Consider the following 18,641-nt stretch of genomic DNA (forward strand, 5'->3'; position numbering starts at 1 on the left):
CAAGTCCTGCCACCTGGGACCTCTCCCCAACCCCAGTGTTGGGGGAGTGGGGCAGACAGCAGAGGAGGAAGTAGGGAGCAGGGATAGGGCCAATGATGCCCTGACACTGGTGGAGGGACCCCCCCATGCAGCGGGGGGTGGTGGGGACCCTCCCCATACAACCCCTATAACTGGGAAAAGAAAAACAAGAATAAAAGAAAATTCCTGGGAGGGGGGAAAATAACCAAATCCCAAGCTTTAACTACAGCTGTGAAACCAAATATTGGGAAGGGGGTGGGAGGGAGGGAGGGGCAAGTGTGCCCCAGGTCTCCCCCCTGGGCCCCCTCCCCTGAGGACTCGAGATAAGGCACCAAATACCTCATAGAACTTTAATGTTAAAAAAAGGAAACCAAATATCGTTGGCTGGGGGCCGGCCAGGGCAAGGGGCTGGGGGGCGGAAGGGAGCCAGGGTTGGGAAGGTGATGGGGGAATTTGTGCCCCCCACTCCCCTCTTGCCCCTTCCACTCCAGTCCCCCGGCTGAACTCCGGGAAACAAAACTATCTCATCGTTTTTATTTTGTGGTCTGTACAGAGCCTGTGTCCGTGTGTCTGTGTGAGCGAGAGATTTGGGGGGTTGGGGAACATTATATGGGGGTTGGGGAGGGAGACCCCAGACCAGGCTCTGGGCTAGGTGCCATGACTAAGGTGAGGGGCCAGGGGCCTGGGCTATAAAGAGAGGAAGATGAATGGATTGGAGAAGTGGGGCAGGGGGCACCCTCTGAATTTCTCTTCTCCCCAACCATGACCTCCTGCTTGAAGAAGGGACAGAGACTGGGTCTACCCTAATGGTGGACCTTTTAATTGTGCCAAAAAAGAAAAAAAATGCCAGTAACTAAAACACCTGTCTCTGTTGTCTCCTGGGAGGGAGGGGCGGGGTGTAAGTGGGGATGGGTGGAGATTGGGAACTCTGGCTCTTGTATGAGTTGGGACTAAGATCAGGAGGAAGGGGAAGGATATGTTTCCCACACATCTCTCTGGGGAGGACCAAGAGAGAGGGTCTCCACATCCAAGCCATGTAGGGGGTGACCTCCTGACATGACTAGATTTCCTCAACCACCCAGATCCCAGGTGCCTCTCTCCCATTTAGCCCAGGGTAGGGGGAACTGAGTGAGAGAGAGAGTGAGACAGACTGAGCAAGATTGAGACACGCGGGCCCCCACTGGCCTCTGAGTGGGAAAGGCAAGTGCGAGAAATAAAGGCCTCCAAGAGAAAAAAGAAACAAACCAAAGATTTAACCATTAAAAAAAAAACACAAAAAAACCACAGACAACTCCGCTACCTTTTTATACGTTGGAAAAAAAGTGAAAAAAGTTAAAATTAAAAAAAATACACAAAACAAGCCGCAGTTCCTTCGTGCGGTTTGAACTTTGACCTCAGCAGTCTCCAAAGCAAGATGACGATGACAAAGGCGAAACAAAAAAAGAAAAAATAACGTATATTTTTAAGTATTTGTCCTTGAGATGTTAGCTCCTTGTTTAAACACAAAAAGGAGAGAAAAATCCAGACAGACGTGTTGCTGGGACGGAGACAACTATTTACTATGTCTGTGACCCCTCCTCTCTGCCTCCCCCTTTCTCCCCACTCCTCTTTCCTCTATCCCTGCTGCCCCTTCCCTAGCCTGTCCTCCAAGCCCAGGGGCTCAGTATTTATTTATTTATATAATTGCAGGGTGACTGGGGGCCTCTCTCAACAACTGTAGAGAAGGCCTTTGGATCATGGTGGGTAGGGAATGGGCAAGGAGTCTTTGGGGAAAAGCAGGGGCCTGATCCTTGATCAACTCCTCTCTGCTGGCTCCTTCCAGGCTTCTTATCCCACTGCTGCCACCACTACCTCCCAAATCCAGGGCTGCACTAGGGCAAGGTGATCCCCCACCATGTAAAGATCTGATTGGCTCAGCCCTTGCTGGGTGGGTGTCTTTCACCTACTCATTTGAATGACTGGGTGGAATGGGGATGGGAGGAGGTGGCAACAAGTGGGCATAGGAGACCAAGAAGTGGCTCCTGGAAATTGACTAGGCCCTGGAGACCTTCTCCATTCTCACCAAGTTAGCCCCCCCTTTCAGTTCTGTCTGACCCCTGTGTTGGTAGCCCTTCCCTTCCCATCCTGCACCCCCTTCCTGTCTCTTCTCGTGGTAGCGGGTTAGCGTTTCAGTGTTCTTAACTCCAATCTGCTTGTTCATTGTACAATGTGCTTCTTTTAAGGCCCCATTTTTGTAACTTGAGTGTGTCATTCATCTGAACAACATCAAAAAATAAAAAATTAAAAACTGTACAGAGAGAAATGCTGCTGGCTCTCCCTTGGTCTTCTCTCTGTCCTGGGAAGGGTCGTGGGGAGAAATCAGGGTCTGGGGTGGGTATGTGTGTGCTGGGGAGGGGAGGGCTTTACTTCTGTTAAGCAAACATTCACTCGGAAGGCCTGGTGTGGCTGTTGGTTGGATCGCTGTCCTGCAAAAGGTGGAAAAGTGATTGGTTAAATTCCCAGTCAAGGTCAGGGCACATACCCAGGTGGTGGGTTCAATCCCGTCAGGGCCCTTCCTGGAGGCAACCTGTCGATGACATCAATTTTCTTTCCTCTCTCTCCCTTCTAAATATCAATGAAAAGCATATCCTCGGGTGAGAATTTAAAAAAACGAAGTAAGGCCCAAGCAAGGTGTTTTTTTGGCCAATCAGAAAACCAAGGTTTGAAACTTAGGATGAATTCAAATTCTTGAATTCAAATCTCAGTTCTGCCATTTTATAGATATGTGATCTTTGATATGTAAGCTTCAATGACCTCATCTGTAACAGGGACAGTACCTATTCTGGGGTTGGTAAGAATGAAATAATGCAGATTTCAGGCATACTGTCTAATAAATGAGAACCACAACAAAACAGGAAACCAGTATTTCCCCACTTCCATCCCCAGAGGACTAACAAAATCCTTTAAAAACTGAGTTGGGCCCTAGCTAGTTTTGCTCAGTGGATAGAACATTAGCCTGCAGACTGAAGGGTCCCAGGTTCGATTCCAATCAAGGGCATGTACCTTGGTTGCAGGTTCCCCGGCCCTGGTCAGGGTGCATGCAGGAGGCAACCAATCGATGTGTCTCTCTCACATCGATGTTCCTCTCTCTCTTCCTCTCCCTTCTACTCTCTCTAAAAATCAATGGAAAAATAACCTCAGGTGAGGATTAACAAACAAAAACAAAACTGAGTTGGCCCAGCTGGTGTGGCTCAGTGGTTGAGCACTGACGTATGAACCAGGAGGTCGAGGTTCAATTCCCAGTCAGGGTACATGCCCGGGTTGCGTGCTCCATCACATGTGGGGCATGCAGGAGGCAGCCACAATGATTCTCTCTCATCATTGATGTTTCTATTTCCCTCTCTCTTCCTCTCTGAAATCAATAATATTAAAAATATGTATTTAAAACAAAAAATTAGTTGACTTGAAGTTGTCTGATGAAACAAAATATTTATTTTTTCAGCGCAACATACACTCAAATTTTTGTGCCCATACTAAATCATTTGAAAGGAAGAACAACTTTCAGGGTAGGCCAGGGGCTGATCATCAAGACTTCACCACTGAAAACTAGGAATGGTATCACAACTGGGTTTTCTCACTGCCATCAGGTCTCCTTGTCACTGTTCCATCCTCTGATGTATGGCACTCAGGTGTTGGGATTCTGCAAATTCAATAGTGAGGGATGGGGAAGAGGAGAAAGGAAGAGTGGGAGGGTTTCGATCATTCAGATAGATTTAAAAAGTATCAGCACTGCATTGTTTTGGCAAGATTGAGAGACAAGTCAGTAGGGATAGGGGAATGGGATGTTGGAATGGAGATTCAGAATACTCTGAGGAGTCATTTGGTCCACCCCCTGCCTGCAGGGTGGTATGGTCAGAACCATACAGATCAAAAGTTCCTTGTCACTCAGGTCATCAATCCTGTGACAAGCAGACACCACACCTAAGAGCACTCTGGAGCTGAACTAGCATCTACCTGTAGCCCTGTGAATGTGCGTAATCACTCCACATGCCCTCTCCTGTACAGTCATACTTGGGCCTCCTCTTGTCGAGAACACATTGGGCACTAGAGGACCACTGTTCTGTCCCCTGAACAGTTCTTATGCAGCTTCCATATCCCACTATAAACTGGCAATACAAAGCTCTTAGAGGGGTCTGCAAGTCACCTGCATCAGAACTGGTGTGCTCAGAACATGGATTCCAAGGTCACACACATACATGCTCACTGGATACAAAGCTCTGGGGGAACTGCCTAACACACAGTTTGAGAACCTTTGCCTGTCCAACTCAATCCCCAGCATCCAACAAGGGTTTGATTAGTGCCACCTTTTTTAACAGTGGTTGAGGACTGTGGAAATTTCAGCAGGGTGATGGTAAATGATGGGTCTTGTTCATAAACCTGTTTGCACACACAACTTTTTCTCAGGGTGGGAGTCCAAAATTTCCTTAAAAGGCTCTAAAAAGGAACCACAGTAGAGGCAGAGTGGTCACCCCACTGTCACAGAACCTTTTTTCTCTGCTGAAAGAATCTTTATCTTGGGGTCAACCAGCACCTTGAGTTTTTCAGCCGGATGTTTAGCTGGTTTTGCAAGCATAAATTCTGATTGTTCTCAGTACTGATTAGATATGACTGTCAGGATATGATGTTACAGGTTTTTGTGAGAAGAGGCAGTTTAAGGACAAATTTTACCTGGTGATTAAGGAAGGGGGGCATGCTAGGCTGACTTGGCTGGAATCCTTTCTGCAGGGTATAAGGTTACTGAAAGAAGGTGCCTAGGATTAACACTCTGCGAAAACTGCTTAACAGATCACTTGCTCTTCATTAGGAGCTGTCAAGATACCAAATGGGTGCTTTTTCTTTTTTAAAATGATTAAAATAAGCATAATGTAGCAAAATCTATAAATGGTGCTAGACCTGGTTTCTAGCCTGGTCCTACCACTTGTGTGGCCTTGGTCTCTTCCATCCATGAGCCCTCATTTTCTTACCAGAGCCACAGGCTAACCCAGTCCGTCTTAAAGCCCCAGTGCCTAGAGGGGAACAGGGCTGCTGAAGGGAGTCCAGAGTAATGTGGAAGCCAAGTGGGCATCAGAGACTGAGTGGGCAGCTCTTGGACCTCCCTTTTCCCTGGTTTCAGTACAAACAGCTTTCCTTTTACTTCTCATTTATTAGTGTTCCAAATAAGAATTCTAAAAAAAAAGATGAGTAATTTTTGAAGGGGGGTGGAGAACACATTTTCCTTGGGATGTGCCTCTTAGAAATAAGACTGCACTGTAAGTGAGCATTCCCACTGGTCACACTCACCATCTCCTTTGCCCTCCCCCACCCTCCAAGTATATAGAAGGTAGCAGAGTATAAAGCATATGGTGATTCAACCAAATGAAATTAAAGCTAAATTCAAGTTCTGCCCTATCTGGGTTAAATCATCTTGGGCAAGTCACCTTACTGCTTTTGACCTTGGATTCCTTCCTTGCATATCGTTCTCCTCACATGATCAATCTGAAAATTATTCCAAACGACCCTGGCTGGTGTAGCTCAGCTGGTTGGAGCGTCGTCCCGTACACCAAAAGGTTGTGGATTTGATCCCTGGTGGGGTGCATACGGGAGGCAACCGATGTTTCTCTCTCTTGAAATCAATAAAAATATATCCTTGGGTGGGGATTAAAAAAAATTATTCCAAAAAAATGTAGGGTAGTACTTGAGACAAACTAGATATTCAAACATCAGTCAGTCACACCAACCATCCCTCTTCCAACAAACACCTGTTAGCTGAGTCAGACTCCAACTTCAGGTGGGTATCAAGTCACCTCCTCTTCTGAAGCTTCCTCCCCCAGCTAACCCTTAGAATCTTCAAGTCCACAGCTGGGTCTGGTCACAGGAGCCATCCTCCCCTATTTCTGGGAAGATCATGCCTTTTCCAGACTTGCATATGCCCATAGGGATCCAGTGAGAAAATCAGATGGCCCCGGGGAAGCCATCAGGCCAGGAAGTGGGGAACAGCAGTGGTGAGAATCTGATTCCCCCAAATATTCCTACCACCAGTAAAAACAGCTTCAGGCTTTTCTATGAAACTGTGGGGACCTCTAGTGGCAAGAGCACCATGCTGCCTCCATCTAGAACCAGAGTGAAGTCCGTACTCCCCAGATGCCATACCATAACCTTGGAATTCAGGTCCTCTTCAATTTAGCAAATATTTACCGAGCTTCTACTACTTGCCAGGCCATTCTAGATGCTGGGAACACAGCCATGAAAAGTATCTGAGCTCATGGCTCCCAAACTCCACCCCGCACAGCCAAAAGCACATAAATGTCCAAATCAGTTTTTATTATTTCACTTTGGGGCCACAGTGCTAACAAGTGGAAAGGTGAGGGGCACTTTTATGCATATTAGGGACCCCAGAACACTCCTAAGAGAATAAATCCAGTTACAGAATTTACACAGCAGTTGGGAAGGGTGGAGGAAGAGGCACTGTATGTACAGAAATTTAAGGGGATGTTGGAGGGGGTTCTTCAGCAACAGGGCATGGTGTTCCTGAAGAGGGAAGCTGGCAGGGTCAGCCACTGATCTGGACTCCCTCAGCCTCAGCCAGAGGGTAGATCTCAATGGCTTCCACCAAAGGCAGCGCCTCCACTGCAGTCTCCATCACTGCCAGGCCAACAGCAGCCTCTGCCTCTGCTAGCTGTTGCCGCACAGCTGCCTGATGCTGTTGCTGGTGGGTCTTGCGGTGTTTCCATAGGTTGGAGAAGGAGCGGTAGCTCTTGCCACAGTCGGGGCAGGAATAGGGCCTTTCACCCGTGTGAATACGGCGATGTTCTGCCAGGCGCATGGAGATGGCAAAGGCCTTGCCACACACTTCACAGGCAAAGGGCCGCTCACCTGTGTGCAGGCGCCGGTGGTCCTTCAGGTGGGTACTCTGACGGAAGGCCTTGCCACAGTCTGGACATGGGTATGGACGCTCACCTGTGTGGATGCGCCGGTGCACCTGCAGTGACGTCTCTGTGCTAAAAAGCTTCTTGCATTCGCTGCATTCCAAGCCCCGGCGTCGGGCAGGGGCCGCAGGGGCCGAGGCAGCAGTGCCTGCAAGGGTCGTTGGGGGGGCAACTGGTGTGCGAGTGGCCCGCGGGGCCCTGGGGGCTGGGGGCTCCTTAGCCAGGACCTCTCCAGGCCCAGCAGCTGCGTGGGCCGCCTCATGTGCTTGTAGCCGAGCAGCTGAGCCCACTTTCTTGCCACAGGTGCCACACTCAAAGCGCCGTGGGCCCTGGGCAGCAGCAGCTGCACAGCGGTGCTCACGGAGCCGCAGCGAGGAAGGGAAGGCAGCCCCACAGGATGGGCAGCGGTGGGGCTGGCGCCCAGCATGGGCCACAAGCTGGTGCACCTCCAGCAGCCGGCGCAGCAGGAAGGAGCGGGGGCACTCGCGACACTTGTAGGGGTATTCGCCAGTGTGGTGGTAGCGGTGCATGAGCAAACGGTAGGGGCGGTGAAAACGCACTCCGCACTCCTGGCAGCGGTAGGGGAAGTGTTGGGCATGCACCAGGCGGTGCTGCCTCAGTGTAGAGCTTTGGGTGAAAGCTTTGCCACAGTCCCCACACCGGTAGGGCCGCTCTCCTGTGTGCGTGAGCCGGTGGCGGGCCAGGTTGGCAGGCGAGTTGAAAGGTTTAGAGCAGTCTGGGCAGGGGAAGGGCCGTTCGCCCGTGTGTGTGCGCAGGTGGTTGCGCACATGAGACTTCTTCTTGAACATCTTGCCGCAAATGCCACACTTGTGGCGCCGTTCTAGCCGGTGCACAAAACGTTGGTGCCGGGTGAGCTGTAATGCCTTGCCAAATTCACGGCTGCACAGGAGGCAGCGGTAGGTACCTGGGGCAGCGGGTTCTGCTGAGCTCTCCTCAGACACTGGGGGCTCCGGAGCCTCTGGCTCTCCAATCTCTGCTGGAGCTGGCTCAGGGAAACCAATGACAGGCTCCTCTGGTAGGACTGGTGTTGTGGGTAGAGGAACACCTCCCACCCCATGGGTACGCCGGTGATAAAGGAACTTGGTGAGGTTGACAAAGTTCTTTCCACATGGACATGAATGCAGAGGATTCGGGGTGTGAGCTCGCCGGTGGGCCAGGAGGAGAGCCTCTGTGCCAAAGGCCAGGCCACAGTCTACACACAGGAAGTGAGACTCGCTGCTGTGATCTCCAAGGTGCTGGTCTAGACTGGAAGGGCTGGGAAAGACACGACTACACAGGGGGCACTTAAAGACACCCTCCCGGTGACTCCGCAGGTGCTGCTGTAGCTGGTGAGGTGAAAGAAAGAGCTGATCACAGGCTGAGCAAAAGAGCTCCTGGGTGGCTGTCCCACCTGGCTCTCCACTGTTGTTCCTCCGGGCCTTGCGCCCCCGCCGATCACGCCCAATGGCTTCACCATTGCGCAGTTCGTAACTGTGGTCAGAGGATGGCAGGGGATCAGGCTGAGTCACAGGCACCTCTGCAAGTGATGGGGTCAGGGTCTCCTGCTGCAAGGCAGGCTCCTCAGACTCTGGGGCAGGAACAGGGAAGTGGGTGGCTTGGTGCTCCAGAAAGTCAGCTGGCGACTGGAAGAGCTGGGAGCACTCAGAGCACTTGTAGAGAAGCAGTTCCACCTCAGTCACCACCTCAGTAGTGGTGGCAGCAGCGGAAGGGACAGCTGCCCCTTCCCCACCCTCTTCAGCTTTGCGATATGAGTGCTCCACGGCCACACGGGCCTGGCCCATGGGGGATCCTAGGACAACTGGGGCTGGAGGCTTGGTGGGAGTGGCCCGGAGGTGTGTCTGCCGGTGGTTCAGCCAGAGCTCCTGGCTGGCAAAGAGAGCCTTGCAATCAACACACTCATAGTGGATGGTACTCGAGCTCAGGGGGGGCATCTTGGGTGGCGACTCAGTTGGCACTACCTCCTGAGGCGCCATCATTTTTAGGTGCAACTCCTGGTGCTCCAGGAGCTGGCTTGGGGACATCAGCAGCTGCCCACATTCCAGGCACTGGTACTGGCTCTCTTGCACGACAGTCTGATAGAGGCCTGCGCCAGAAGCTGCCTCTGTGGCCACTGCGACTCCAGGGTCAGCCACGCCCACCAGCTCAAAGTGCTGCTGGGGCACGTGGGAATTCTGGTGCATGAGCACCTCCTCCAGGGATCCATAGAGCTGGTTGCATTCAGAGCAGACAAAGCGATGCTCAATGTACAGGACCGTCTCCTCTGACTCTTCAGTCATGGCGGCAGCAAGGCCCTGGGCTGGGAAAGGGGAGATTTGGGGGCAAATCACAACCAAGCCACCGCTTCTTCAATCTTTCTCAGAAATGATTCTTTCCCTTTACTATCCCACCTAGATCTATATTCCCTTCTAATTTCTTGCTTCCATTTTCCCACTCCCACCTCTCTTTCTAACAATCTTGCCTCTCCCAAACACACAAGGGCACCAAGCACAAAAATCTTCCCAGCAGTCCCATTCCTGGTCAATCTACTGAATCAACTGGAATCAAACTCCACCCACCCGATCCCTGTAACCTGTCCAATCCCTCATTCTCCCATGCCTCACAGCGGGCCCAAGGCCCCACCCATCACATAGGAACCCTCGTCCTCTCCACTCAGACCTCCTTCCACTGACTCCTCTCCCTACCAACTCACTACCCATTCCCACTCCCACTCCCAGGGGAGTCCACAAAGGGTCTAACCACCCACTTTTTCCAGTCTTGCTCTTCCTTTGCTCCCTCCCCGAGAGACTTTTACACCTAGATCACTCAAACTTCCCCATGCCCCACACCTTTAAGCACTCTCACACTGTGCAACCCATCCTCCTCTTTAAATAAAGGCCCTCTCCCACAACCCTGACCCCTTATCCAAAATACCCAGACCCATCTTCACAAATACCTAACCCATTTTTCATACCTAGACCCTTTCTACCACCCTAACTTGTATCCCCAGGGTACCCACTCTTCACATCAATCACCTTTTCTTTGCACTGAGACCTCATCTGCAATTCTAATTTCCCTCTGAGATACCCAAATCCCCTCTTCACATTGATTTAAACCCCTTGTCTTCATTTACAAACCACCCTAACCCATTCAGGGGTTCCCAGACCCCCTTTCACATTATTAACTTTACCTATTTTTTGCAAAAAGACCCCCCTCCCTCCTTAACTCATTCCAGGGATGCTCAGGCCCCCTCTTCATATCAACTTAATTCCCCTTATTTGCAGAAAGATCCCGAACACACACTAACCCAATTCAGGGATATCTAATAGCTTGACCCCCTTTCACACACAGACCCTTCCACTGCCCAGGTCCCCTTTAGGGATACACAGAACCTCTCTTCTTGTGCAGAACTCCCCTTGACCCCCACTTTAACAATGACAGAGAAGATCCAGATCCCCCTTCCTCACATCCAGATTCTCTCACCAGCCAGTATTAAATACTCTGGGGATACCCAGACCCCCAACTTCTCATCAACCTAACGTAACAGGTCATTCTCATTCCAGTGATACCCAGATACCCTCCACGTCCCCAGAACAGATCCCTCTCAACACCTTAAACCCCTCCAATTTCCACTCTTCACCTTGACCTAATTCCCTACACTTTTCCAAGGGACTACCTCCATCCAACCTATTCTAGGGGCATCCAGACATCCTTTTCACATAACAACCCTTTTTTTGCACAGAGACCCCTCTCAACCCATTCCAAGGGTATCCAACCCCCCTTCACTTTGGTTTAACTCCTCTTCACATTAATATAACGCCATTCTTCACACCAGGACCTCTCCCTCAGCTCTTAATCTGCCCTCTGGGGATGTCCGTTTCCTACTATCTTTTCACGTCAAGACCCTTCTCACTGGCCTCATTTTTCAAGTATAACTAAATCTCCTCTTTACATTAAGTTAGTTATCTCTTTTCTTCACGTCCTAAACCTCCCCGGGCACCCAAGTGACTTCTAACCGCCCACCCCCTTTCGGTGTTGGACTGTCCCACGCCAAGCCCCTTGCTCCGATACGCCCCTCCTGAAGACAGCTCTAACGCCTCCCTCCCCACACAGGAGCCTCCCAGGCCTCCACCCGAGCCCGGACCCTCCTCATTCAGCCCCATTACTCGACTCCAGACCCCCATCCCACCCCCCGCCCCGCCCGGCCCCCGCCCGACTGCCCACAGGCCCCGCCGGCGGTTGGCGCCGCTCCGCACTCACCGCCGGCGCGCGCCCCACCTCCGGCCCACAGCGCGCAGGCGGGGTGCCGAGCGCAGGCCGCAGCGGGGGTGAGCGGCTGGGCCGGCCCTTCGCGCGCCCGCCCGCCCGCCGGCACTCACCCGCCTCCGCCGTCTCGCACGCCTCGGGCCCGGGCCCGGGCCTCCGCTCCCCTTGCGCGGCCACCCTACCGCTGCGCTCTCTCTAGCTCCCGCCGTCACCTCTCGCCTGCTCCGCAGCCTCGCTCTCGCCCCTAAACGCCCTCAGCAACGCTCCTCCCACTTACCTCCCAGGCCGCCGTGCGGACGTCCAAACGCACCCAATCACCGCCCGCCTAGCCCCTGCCGTTTGGCCAATACGCACTTACGTCTCCGAGCCTGGGGCCAATAGTAGCGAGCGTCTGGATCCCTTCAGCGCCCAACCAATCCTCTAGCGACCTTTGCTCTCCGGCTGGTCCCGGGTTGACAGTGCCCGCCCCCTTACGCCTGGAGGATGCTCCTCCTCCATCTCCAAGTCGACGGCACTGGACGACTCAGAAGGAGGGGGCAGCGTGATGACGTCAGGCAGCGGCGTGAGGCTGCGGGCGCCATCTTGGGGATACGGCGGGTAGTCGCTTGGGGGTCGAGGGGGAAAGTCGAGAAATTGAGGCACTCGATACCCCGAGGGATAGGGCGGGGGAGTTGAGGAGCAGGAACTCCGAAGAGCGAAGGGAGAGAGTGAAGAAGCACGAGTCAGCTCAAAGGGGAGAGGAAACCAATCACAGGGAGGGAAGAAAAGAGGAAATTAAGGCTCCGGATTCACTTTGTATGGAAGAGAGGAATAAAGGAGGAGGAGGAAAACGGAGGGACTCTTGAGGGAGGGGGTAGGAAAAATGTCAGAGGAAAGGCAAGAAGAGAGGGAATCTGAGGGAATGAGGAAAACCTGAAGAAAAAAAGGAAAAGCAGAGAGAGGCAGTTTATTGGAAGGAACGGGGTGTGTGAGTGGGGAGGGAGGTATAGAACCTACAGGTCCCCGAGTTTGGGAGTGAGTTGCCCCAACCAGAGCTGTTTTACAAATGTTTCTAGAGCTACTCCCCAAACCCAAGGACAGGGGAGCTGCAGGAGACTGACTTGGATCACACACACACACACCCCACCCCCATTTCTCTGATGAGCAACTGAGTCTCAGAGGAATTGGCCATGCACCTTCCTGAGGCTAAAAAGCTACCAGGGGGCTTCAAACACAGAGTAAGACCTAGGAGTGACGTTTCTGTTATAATTTTGCTATGTTATAACAATTGGTTTCCACCCAGGCGTCCTAATTTCCCGCTAGATTAAACTCCCTAACACTAGGCCCATATTATTAAAACAGGCTGGTTGGATTGGATTGGACTGGCTTGGAATCTTGGCCCTGCCACTTCCTAGCTGATGGTTTCTTTGGGCAAGTCATCTCCCTTGTACCTCAGTTTTCCTATCTGTGAAATGGGGATAATGGCCCCTGTCCCATATGATTGTTGTGAGGCACAGAGTAAAAGCTATGTAAGAGTTATTTTTATTAGGACCTCAAGTATTAATAGCTTGGAACATGTCCTGAGTGTATTAAGTGTTCAGTATTATGCCCAGTGCTTTCTGTGTATTATTCAGTTTCATCCTCTCAACAACCCTAGAGGGAGGAACTATTATTCTCACTTTACAAAAACCAAAAATAAAACACACACACGGAAAAAAACACTGAAGCCCAGAGAAGTTAAGTAACTTATCTATAATTAGGAAGAGCCAGAGCCAGGATTCCCACCCAGGAGTTAACTCCAAGGTTTACACTCATGACCCCCAGGCTCTACTGCCTGGCGGGTGGGACCCAGTGGCAGGTTGAATGGATAAGTGCAAGACGTAGAGGAAAGAAGTTGGTGGGAATCAGTGAGCTCTAAAGCTGGTAATCTGGGTTTTCCCTCAGGGTGGAATCACCTGGGGCAGGAGCATGAGAACCTGGAAGCTAGGTTCAGCCCTTGACAAGTTCTGTGTTCCTGGGCAGGTTCTCACTCCTGCTGAGGCCTCCTCTTCCCACTTAAAAATGCCAACTAGCCGGTGTGGCTCACTGGGTTGGTCATCCTGCCGGTTCAATTCCCTGTCAGGGCACATGCCCAGGGTTGGGGGCTTGCTCCCTGGTAGGGGGCATGCAGGAGGCAGCCAATGGATACTCTGCTCTCACCTCCTTTCTTCTCTAAAAATCAATAAAAATATTTAATTGGAAAAAAAAAAAAAGAAAATGCCAGCCAGCTTGGCTTGTCAGACCCCTTTCTGCTCTGACCTGCTGGGACCTCCCAGTTTATCTGGGTTGGCTAAGTCCCTTCTCTTCAGATGTTGCAGGAGTAAACTGAGGCCTGGGTCAGTCTTCCCAGAAATGGTGGCACAGGATTAAGACTTCTGGGACGGGTTCAGTTTAGAGAGGACAAGCATTCTAAGCTGGAGTCCCTGCATAAGCAAAGGAGGTGTGTGCAAAGTTGGTGGTCCTTCAGGGTTAGATGTATGGGTCAGATGTATGTTGGGGCAGATGTATGGGTCAGATGTATGTTGCCCCACATGCCAGCTGCAGAGGGCTTCCCACACCAGGCCAGTGTGAGTTGCCACGTGCCACGTGTGTGCTCGAGGCATGCAGTGATGTGTGCCGGGGTGCTGCACGTGAGTGTGTCAGTGTCTCCTCCCCATCACGAGCAGTTGGGGCTGGTGGTGAGTCATGGACTCAGCCTTCAGCACCAACTGTCATGTTTCTTTCCCCAAAATTTCACCTTCCCCCCCACCCAGGCGTGCACCACCCACCCCGACGCCAAGATCTGTGTTGCTGCTTTTCTCTTCCATCTCCCTGCCCTGCTCAGCTCCCCCCTGAGGGGGAGGAAGGCTCCCATTTCAGTTGGCTTTGCCCTCCACCTCCCTGCCCTTTCCCACTGCCTCTCTTCAGGTGACTAGAGAATTTAGGGCCTCTCCTCCCCACCCACTCATCTCCATAGGTCCCAAGGATTTCTCTATGCGTTATGGAGAATTCCCATACTCACCACCCTTCACCTCTGTGGGGGCTATTTCTATTTCTGGGGGCTTCTCCCTTTTCTCTATGGGCTGGCTGCTCCTGCCTCAGTGGGCCTCTCGTGTCTGCATCCTTATCTTTATAGGATCCCTGGTGTCTGTGGGCCTCCTGCCCATTTCTGTGACCTTCTCTCCCTCTCCTCGGCCTGCCTCCCTTCTCTGTGTTGTGCCTTCTTGCTCCCATTTCTGTGGGCATCTCTTGTCCATTGCCTGCTCTCATCACCATGGACCGCTCCCCATCCCCGAGGAGGGCTTTCTGCTCCCATAGGCCTTTCTCCATCTTCCCAGGGGCTCTCTGCTCCACAGCTGCCCTGTCTCTGAAGTCCTTTGCTTGTCTCTGTGGTTTGCTTCCTTGTCTCCGTGGGCCTTTTTCTCTTTTCTCTGGGCTTTCCCCTATCCTTGTCCTTGTGGGGTTTGTGGACCCTGGCCCAGCTCCGTGGGTCTTGATGGCTCTTTTTCTGTTTCTTTTCATATTTCTTCATCCCTGTCAGCTCTCTCCCCCAGCAGCGCGGCCTTCTCATTAGGTCTCCCCACCTCTCATCGGCTCCCGTGCCCAAGGGCTGCCTGGGCAGGGCGGTGGCATGGTGTGGTGGAGGGGGTGGGCCCTCCATCCAAGGCAGGGCCTTCTCCTCATCAGCATTCTCCTCGAGGGGGCCCCCCAACCCCGACCAATACGACCGGCTCCCCCTCCTCTGACTCCCCTCCCTCCTCTCTTTCTGCCTGCCTCCCTCCCTTCCTCCAGCCCGCCCTCCTCCCTGCCTCCCTCATCTCTCCGCCCCCCCCTGGCTCCAGGACCCAGCGCGGGTGGCAGGCAGGCAGCCGGCGGGCAGGCGGGCCGGCAGCGGCCTCAGCCTCGGAGGGGAGAAGGAGAGGTGGCAGTGGTGGAGGCGGCAGTGGGCAGTGGTGACGGCCAGCAGCAGAGAGGCAGGCGCAGCTGGGGACCAAGAGCCGGAGGCTGATCCTCACAGGAGACCAGGAGTCGGTGGCCAGGCCCTCTCACCCAGGCCCTGCGCTGGGCACCCCCCGGGACACCCCCACCCTCCTCTGCCTTCCTCTTCCACCTGCTCCTCTCCTTCCTCCCCTCCCTTGTCCTCTCCCTCCCTCCCTCCCATCTCTCCACCTTGCCTGTTCCCTTCTTGGCTCTCAGCATCACATCCTCCCCAGCCTCTCCACTCCTCAGCCTCTCCCCACCCTCAGCATGCTTTTCCCTCGGGGGCTGAGGGCTTGAGGACTCCAGACCCTAGTCTCATCCAGGGCTGGGACAAGGCTGGGGGGAGGGGGGAAGGGGTGGCCCCCTCCCCCCCATTAAGCCTTTCCCTCCCCCACTTCTCCTGATGGCTGGCTTCCTTGTCTCCACCCAGTCCTCGCCCCCAGTGGCCCCCCCAGGCCTGCCCGGCTAGGGGAGGGGGCAGGGGCCCTTTCCTGGGCCGGCTTCCCCCTCCCCCGGCTTTTGCCTGTGCCCCCTCCTTCCCATTTTCACCTTCCTCCCTCCTTTCCTCCCTCCTTCCCCTCCATTTGCTCCTTCGCCCTCTCCTCTCTCCCCTTCTTTCCTCCATTTTCTCCTTTCTCCTTCCTCCCCTCCTCGGTCCACCCTCTCCTCTTCCACCTGTCCTTTCTCCCTGCTCCTGGGGAGCCTCCCGTTTTGGATTAGTTGGGGCCACCACCGGAGGTGGGGGAGGGGGCCCTGTGGACTGCCCTCTCCCCCCCTCCCTGCCCCAGCCACACCACCGCCCAGTGCCAGAGCATCTCCCTGCTGTCATTTCTCGGGCCTCGAGGGAGCCCTGCCCTCCGTCCCACCAGGATCCGTAAGTGTCCGCAGGGCAGGGGTTGGGCTGGGGCCGGCCTGAGTCCTGGAAGGCTGTACTTACTGCCGCCTGGCGAAGGGGGCGGGGGGGGGGGGGCATTTCCCTGCTCCTGGGACCGGCAAATACCCTCCCCCACCAGGGGTCTGCCTTGTCCCCAACCTCCATTCCCCTTGGCCCTTTCTCACCCCTTCTTCTGGGTACACAGCTCACCCTTGCCCCTCAGCTTCTGGGGTCCTGAGGGGCTGACTTGTGGTCTCACTCCTCCGGACTCCTGGCACGTCTCCGCCCCTGCTCTCTCCAGCCTGGCTCCACGGTGACCGGCTCTGCTCGCTCCCACTGTTTCCTCCGTCTCCCTCTTCTTTCCTCTGAGCCTCGTCCTCTCCGCCTGCCATGGACCCATCCCCAGGCCATCTGGTCTCTGTCTCCTGGAAAAGTCTTTCTGTTTTTGAATCTCCATTTCATGTGGCTGTCTGGCTTCTGACTCTGTCCAACTTCTCTCTTCTTTGCCGGTAGCCTGACTATTTCTTGGTGTTTCTCTGTTGATCTCTCTCTCGCCAAACTCCCGTCTCTTGTCTCTTCTGGAGGCTGCCATGCCAAATCTAGCCCTCTTGCCACTTCTCTCTGTCTACTCGGTGCTCTGCCTGGGCCTCTGCCCACCTCGCCTCCTCCCTCTTTGACCCTGGGCTTGGAGGCCAGCAGCCTTCTCTCCCTTTTCTGCTTTCCTCCCCAGATTCACTCTGGGTGTAACCCCCTGCTCCATTGCTCACTCCTTAGCCGCTGCCCAGCTCCATGGTCCATTTTGTGACTTTTTTTTTTCTTTTCCTTGGTGGCCTTGCCCACAATCCCCCCAATCCTCTTCCCACTTCTCCCCTCACCACCCCCCCTCAATGCCCCAGGTCCCCCGACGTGCCTGCAGGCACTCTGAGTGGGTGCACCTCTATGCAGACTGGCTCCCCTCCTGTGAGTGCTATGCCTGTCCCTGTCCCTGCCCGTGCCCCTCCGGGTCTCTGTCTTCCACCTCAGTTTTCCTCCCTGACTCTCACTCCCTCTCTGCTAGTTTGTGAGTCTGTCTCTGTCTGTCTCTCTCAATCTTGCACACCCCTTCTTCTATAGATCTGCTGTGTGGCTCTCACACACTTTTTTTCTCTCTTTCCAAGGACCTCCCTTTTCTTTTCAGAGCTTTGCAATTTCTTTCCTCCCCACACTTCTTGTGCCTGTTGTCATTTCTTTTGCCCTCTCTCTCACCCCATTTGCCTTCTCACCTTTGATATCAACATCTCACATGCCCACTTGTCTGTCTCCCTCCCCTGGCAGGACCCCCCTAATTCAGTCCCTGATGCTCAGTTTGCTGCTGTATTTCAACCTAAGTCCCTGAGCCTGGGAATTAGGCTTGCCTTCTCTTCCTCTCTCACACCCTCTCTCTGGTCTCTGTCTCCTTTGGTGTCTCCTAGGTGATGTCTGTGTGTCCTTCTCTCTTATTTAGTCCAGCTACTTTAGGTCTGTCTGTCTTTCTGTCTGTGACTTCCTATGCACCTGTGTCCATCTTGCGACCTCCATCCCTGGCCCTGTGCTCTGTCTTTCTGCTCCCACCTGTGTCTGCCACCCTTGGGCCCCTGCCCTTTTGGCCCCTGTGTCTTCTTCAGTCTTTCATCTTCTAGTCTCTGCTCCCTGATTTGCCCCCAAGCCCCTGGTGTCTCAGGATGACAGCCTCATTCCTGCCTCTCTCCCAGCCCCAGCCTCCACTTCCCTCCCCTGTGAGTTCTCCTTCTGGCTCTCCCAGTTTTCCTTGCTCCTCCACTCTTGACAGGCCTTCACCTTAGATCCAAATTGCAGTCTGCAGTCCCCAGCCTGTCCAGCATGCCCTTTTACACTCCCCCAGCCTACCTTCCCAGAAGCCCCCACAGAGAGACAGACAGACCGACTTGCTGAAGGTCACATGGGAGTCGGGGGTAGAGCGGGGACTGATGGGGTCTCTTGCTGCCCTGGCCTAGGTTTTCCTGGCCAGAAGGGACAGTCTGAAGTGTTTCATTGTGTCTCTGCCCTCCCTAGGCAGGTTTCATTCCGTCATCTCACCAGCTCAAGCCCTCCTTCCTTGGGGATTGGGTGGAGTACAGGGTGACCTCAAGGCTTACCTCCCAGCACTCTGGGCTCACAGTAACCCTCTCCCAGAGCAACCCATGGGGCATGGCCCTTGTCCAGGGGAAGTCACACATCTGGCTCAAGTTGTCCGTGCACAGTGGTCATCGTGCAGAGGGCTGGGGTACCCACAGGAATCTCTAACTCGCTAGAGGTGGGGAGCTATTGTAGGAAGCAAAGATGCACTGTCTCCCCCCAATCTTTAGCTAGGTGGGGGCCAGTTTGGCACTTTCTTCGGCAGACAGTGCACTCCCTGCCTTGCTTTTCCCTTGGGCTCTCTTTGGTGGCATCTTGGGTGGATTTGTGTCTCCATTCTCTGTCTTCCTGCTCTATTCTGTCTCTCTTGTATCTTGACTTCTCTCTCTTCTGCCTATCCTGCCCCTTCTCTCTCCGTCTCCATGTCTCCCTACCTTCCAGCTCCTTCCCTC

At 53.7% G+C, this 18,641-nt stretch overlaps 2 protein-coding genes across 5 annotated transcripts in view; one reads left to right on the forward strand and one right to left on the reverse strand.

The window, feature by feature from the left end:
* Positions 1-6,336: 6,336 nt before the first annotated feature.
* ZNF574 (zinc finger protein 574) lies at positions 6,337-11,458 on the reverse strand. Of its 3 annotated transcripts, none has more exons than XM_008160231.3 (2): positions 11,339-11,458; positions 6,337-9,279 (listed from the first exon to the last, which is right to left on the reverse strand). In XM_008160231.3, exon 2 carries the CDS (start codon positions 9,257-9,259, stop codon positions 6,587-6,589), a length of 2,673 nt encoding a protein of 890 aa, XP_008158453.1. In that variant the 5' UTR covers positions 9,260-9,279; positions 11,339-11,458; the 3' UTR covers positions 6,337-6,586. The 3 variants fall into 3 exon arrangements, with proteins under 3 accessions (XP_008158453.1, XP_054566827.1, XP_054566826.1); XM_054710852.1 differs by lacking the exon at positions 11,339-11,458 and adding an exon at positions 11,220-11,236; XM_054710851.1 differs by lacking the exon at positions 11,339-11,458 and adding an exon at positions 9,995-11,042.
* Positions 11,459-15,931: 4,473 nt separating this feature from the next.
* LOC103303226 (glutamate receptor ionotropic, kainate 5) overlaps positions 15,932-18,641 on the forward strand; it is a 79,632-nt gene continuing 76,922 nt past the window's right edge. The window contains exon 1 of one of the 2 annotated variants that reach the window (XM_054710748.1): positions 15,932-16,077. The gene's annotated coding sequence lies outside the window, so the exon portion shown is untranslated. The remainder of the gene's footprint in view (positions 16,078-18,641) is intronic. The other variant, XM_008160232.3, reaches the window with a different exon arrangement.

This window comes from Eptesicus fuscus, chromosome 21 (genome assembly GCF_027574615.1).
Source record: "Eptesicus fuscus isolate TK198812 chromosome 21, DD_ASM_mEF_20220401, whole genome shotgun sequence".
NCBI classification, from domain to species: domain Eukaryota; kingdom Metazoa; phylum Chordata; class Mammalia; order Chiroptera; family Vespertilionidae; genus Eptesicus; species Eptesicus fuscus.

Excerpts from the sequence above, each read along its gene's own strand:
- ZNF574 (XM_054710851.1), bottom strand. The coding sequence starts at position 10,088 with ATGAAGACAAGGGGTTTAAATCAATGTGAAGAGGGGATTTGGGTATCT. Across the intron at positions 9,280-9,994 it reads GGTCTCAGTGCAAAGAAAAG|CCCAGGGCCTTGCTGCCGCC; the intron begins GTGATTGATGTG and ends CCCCTTTCCCAG.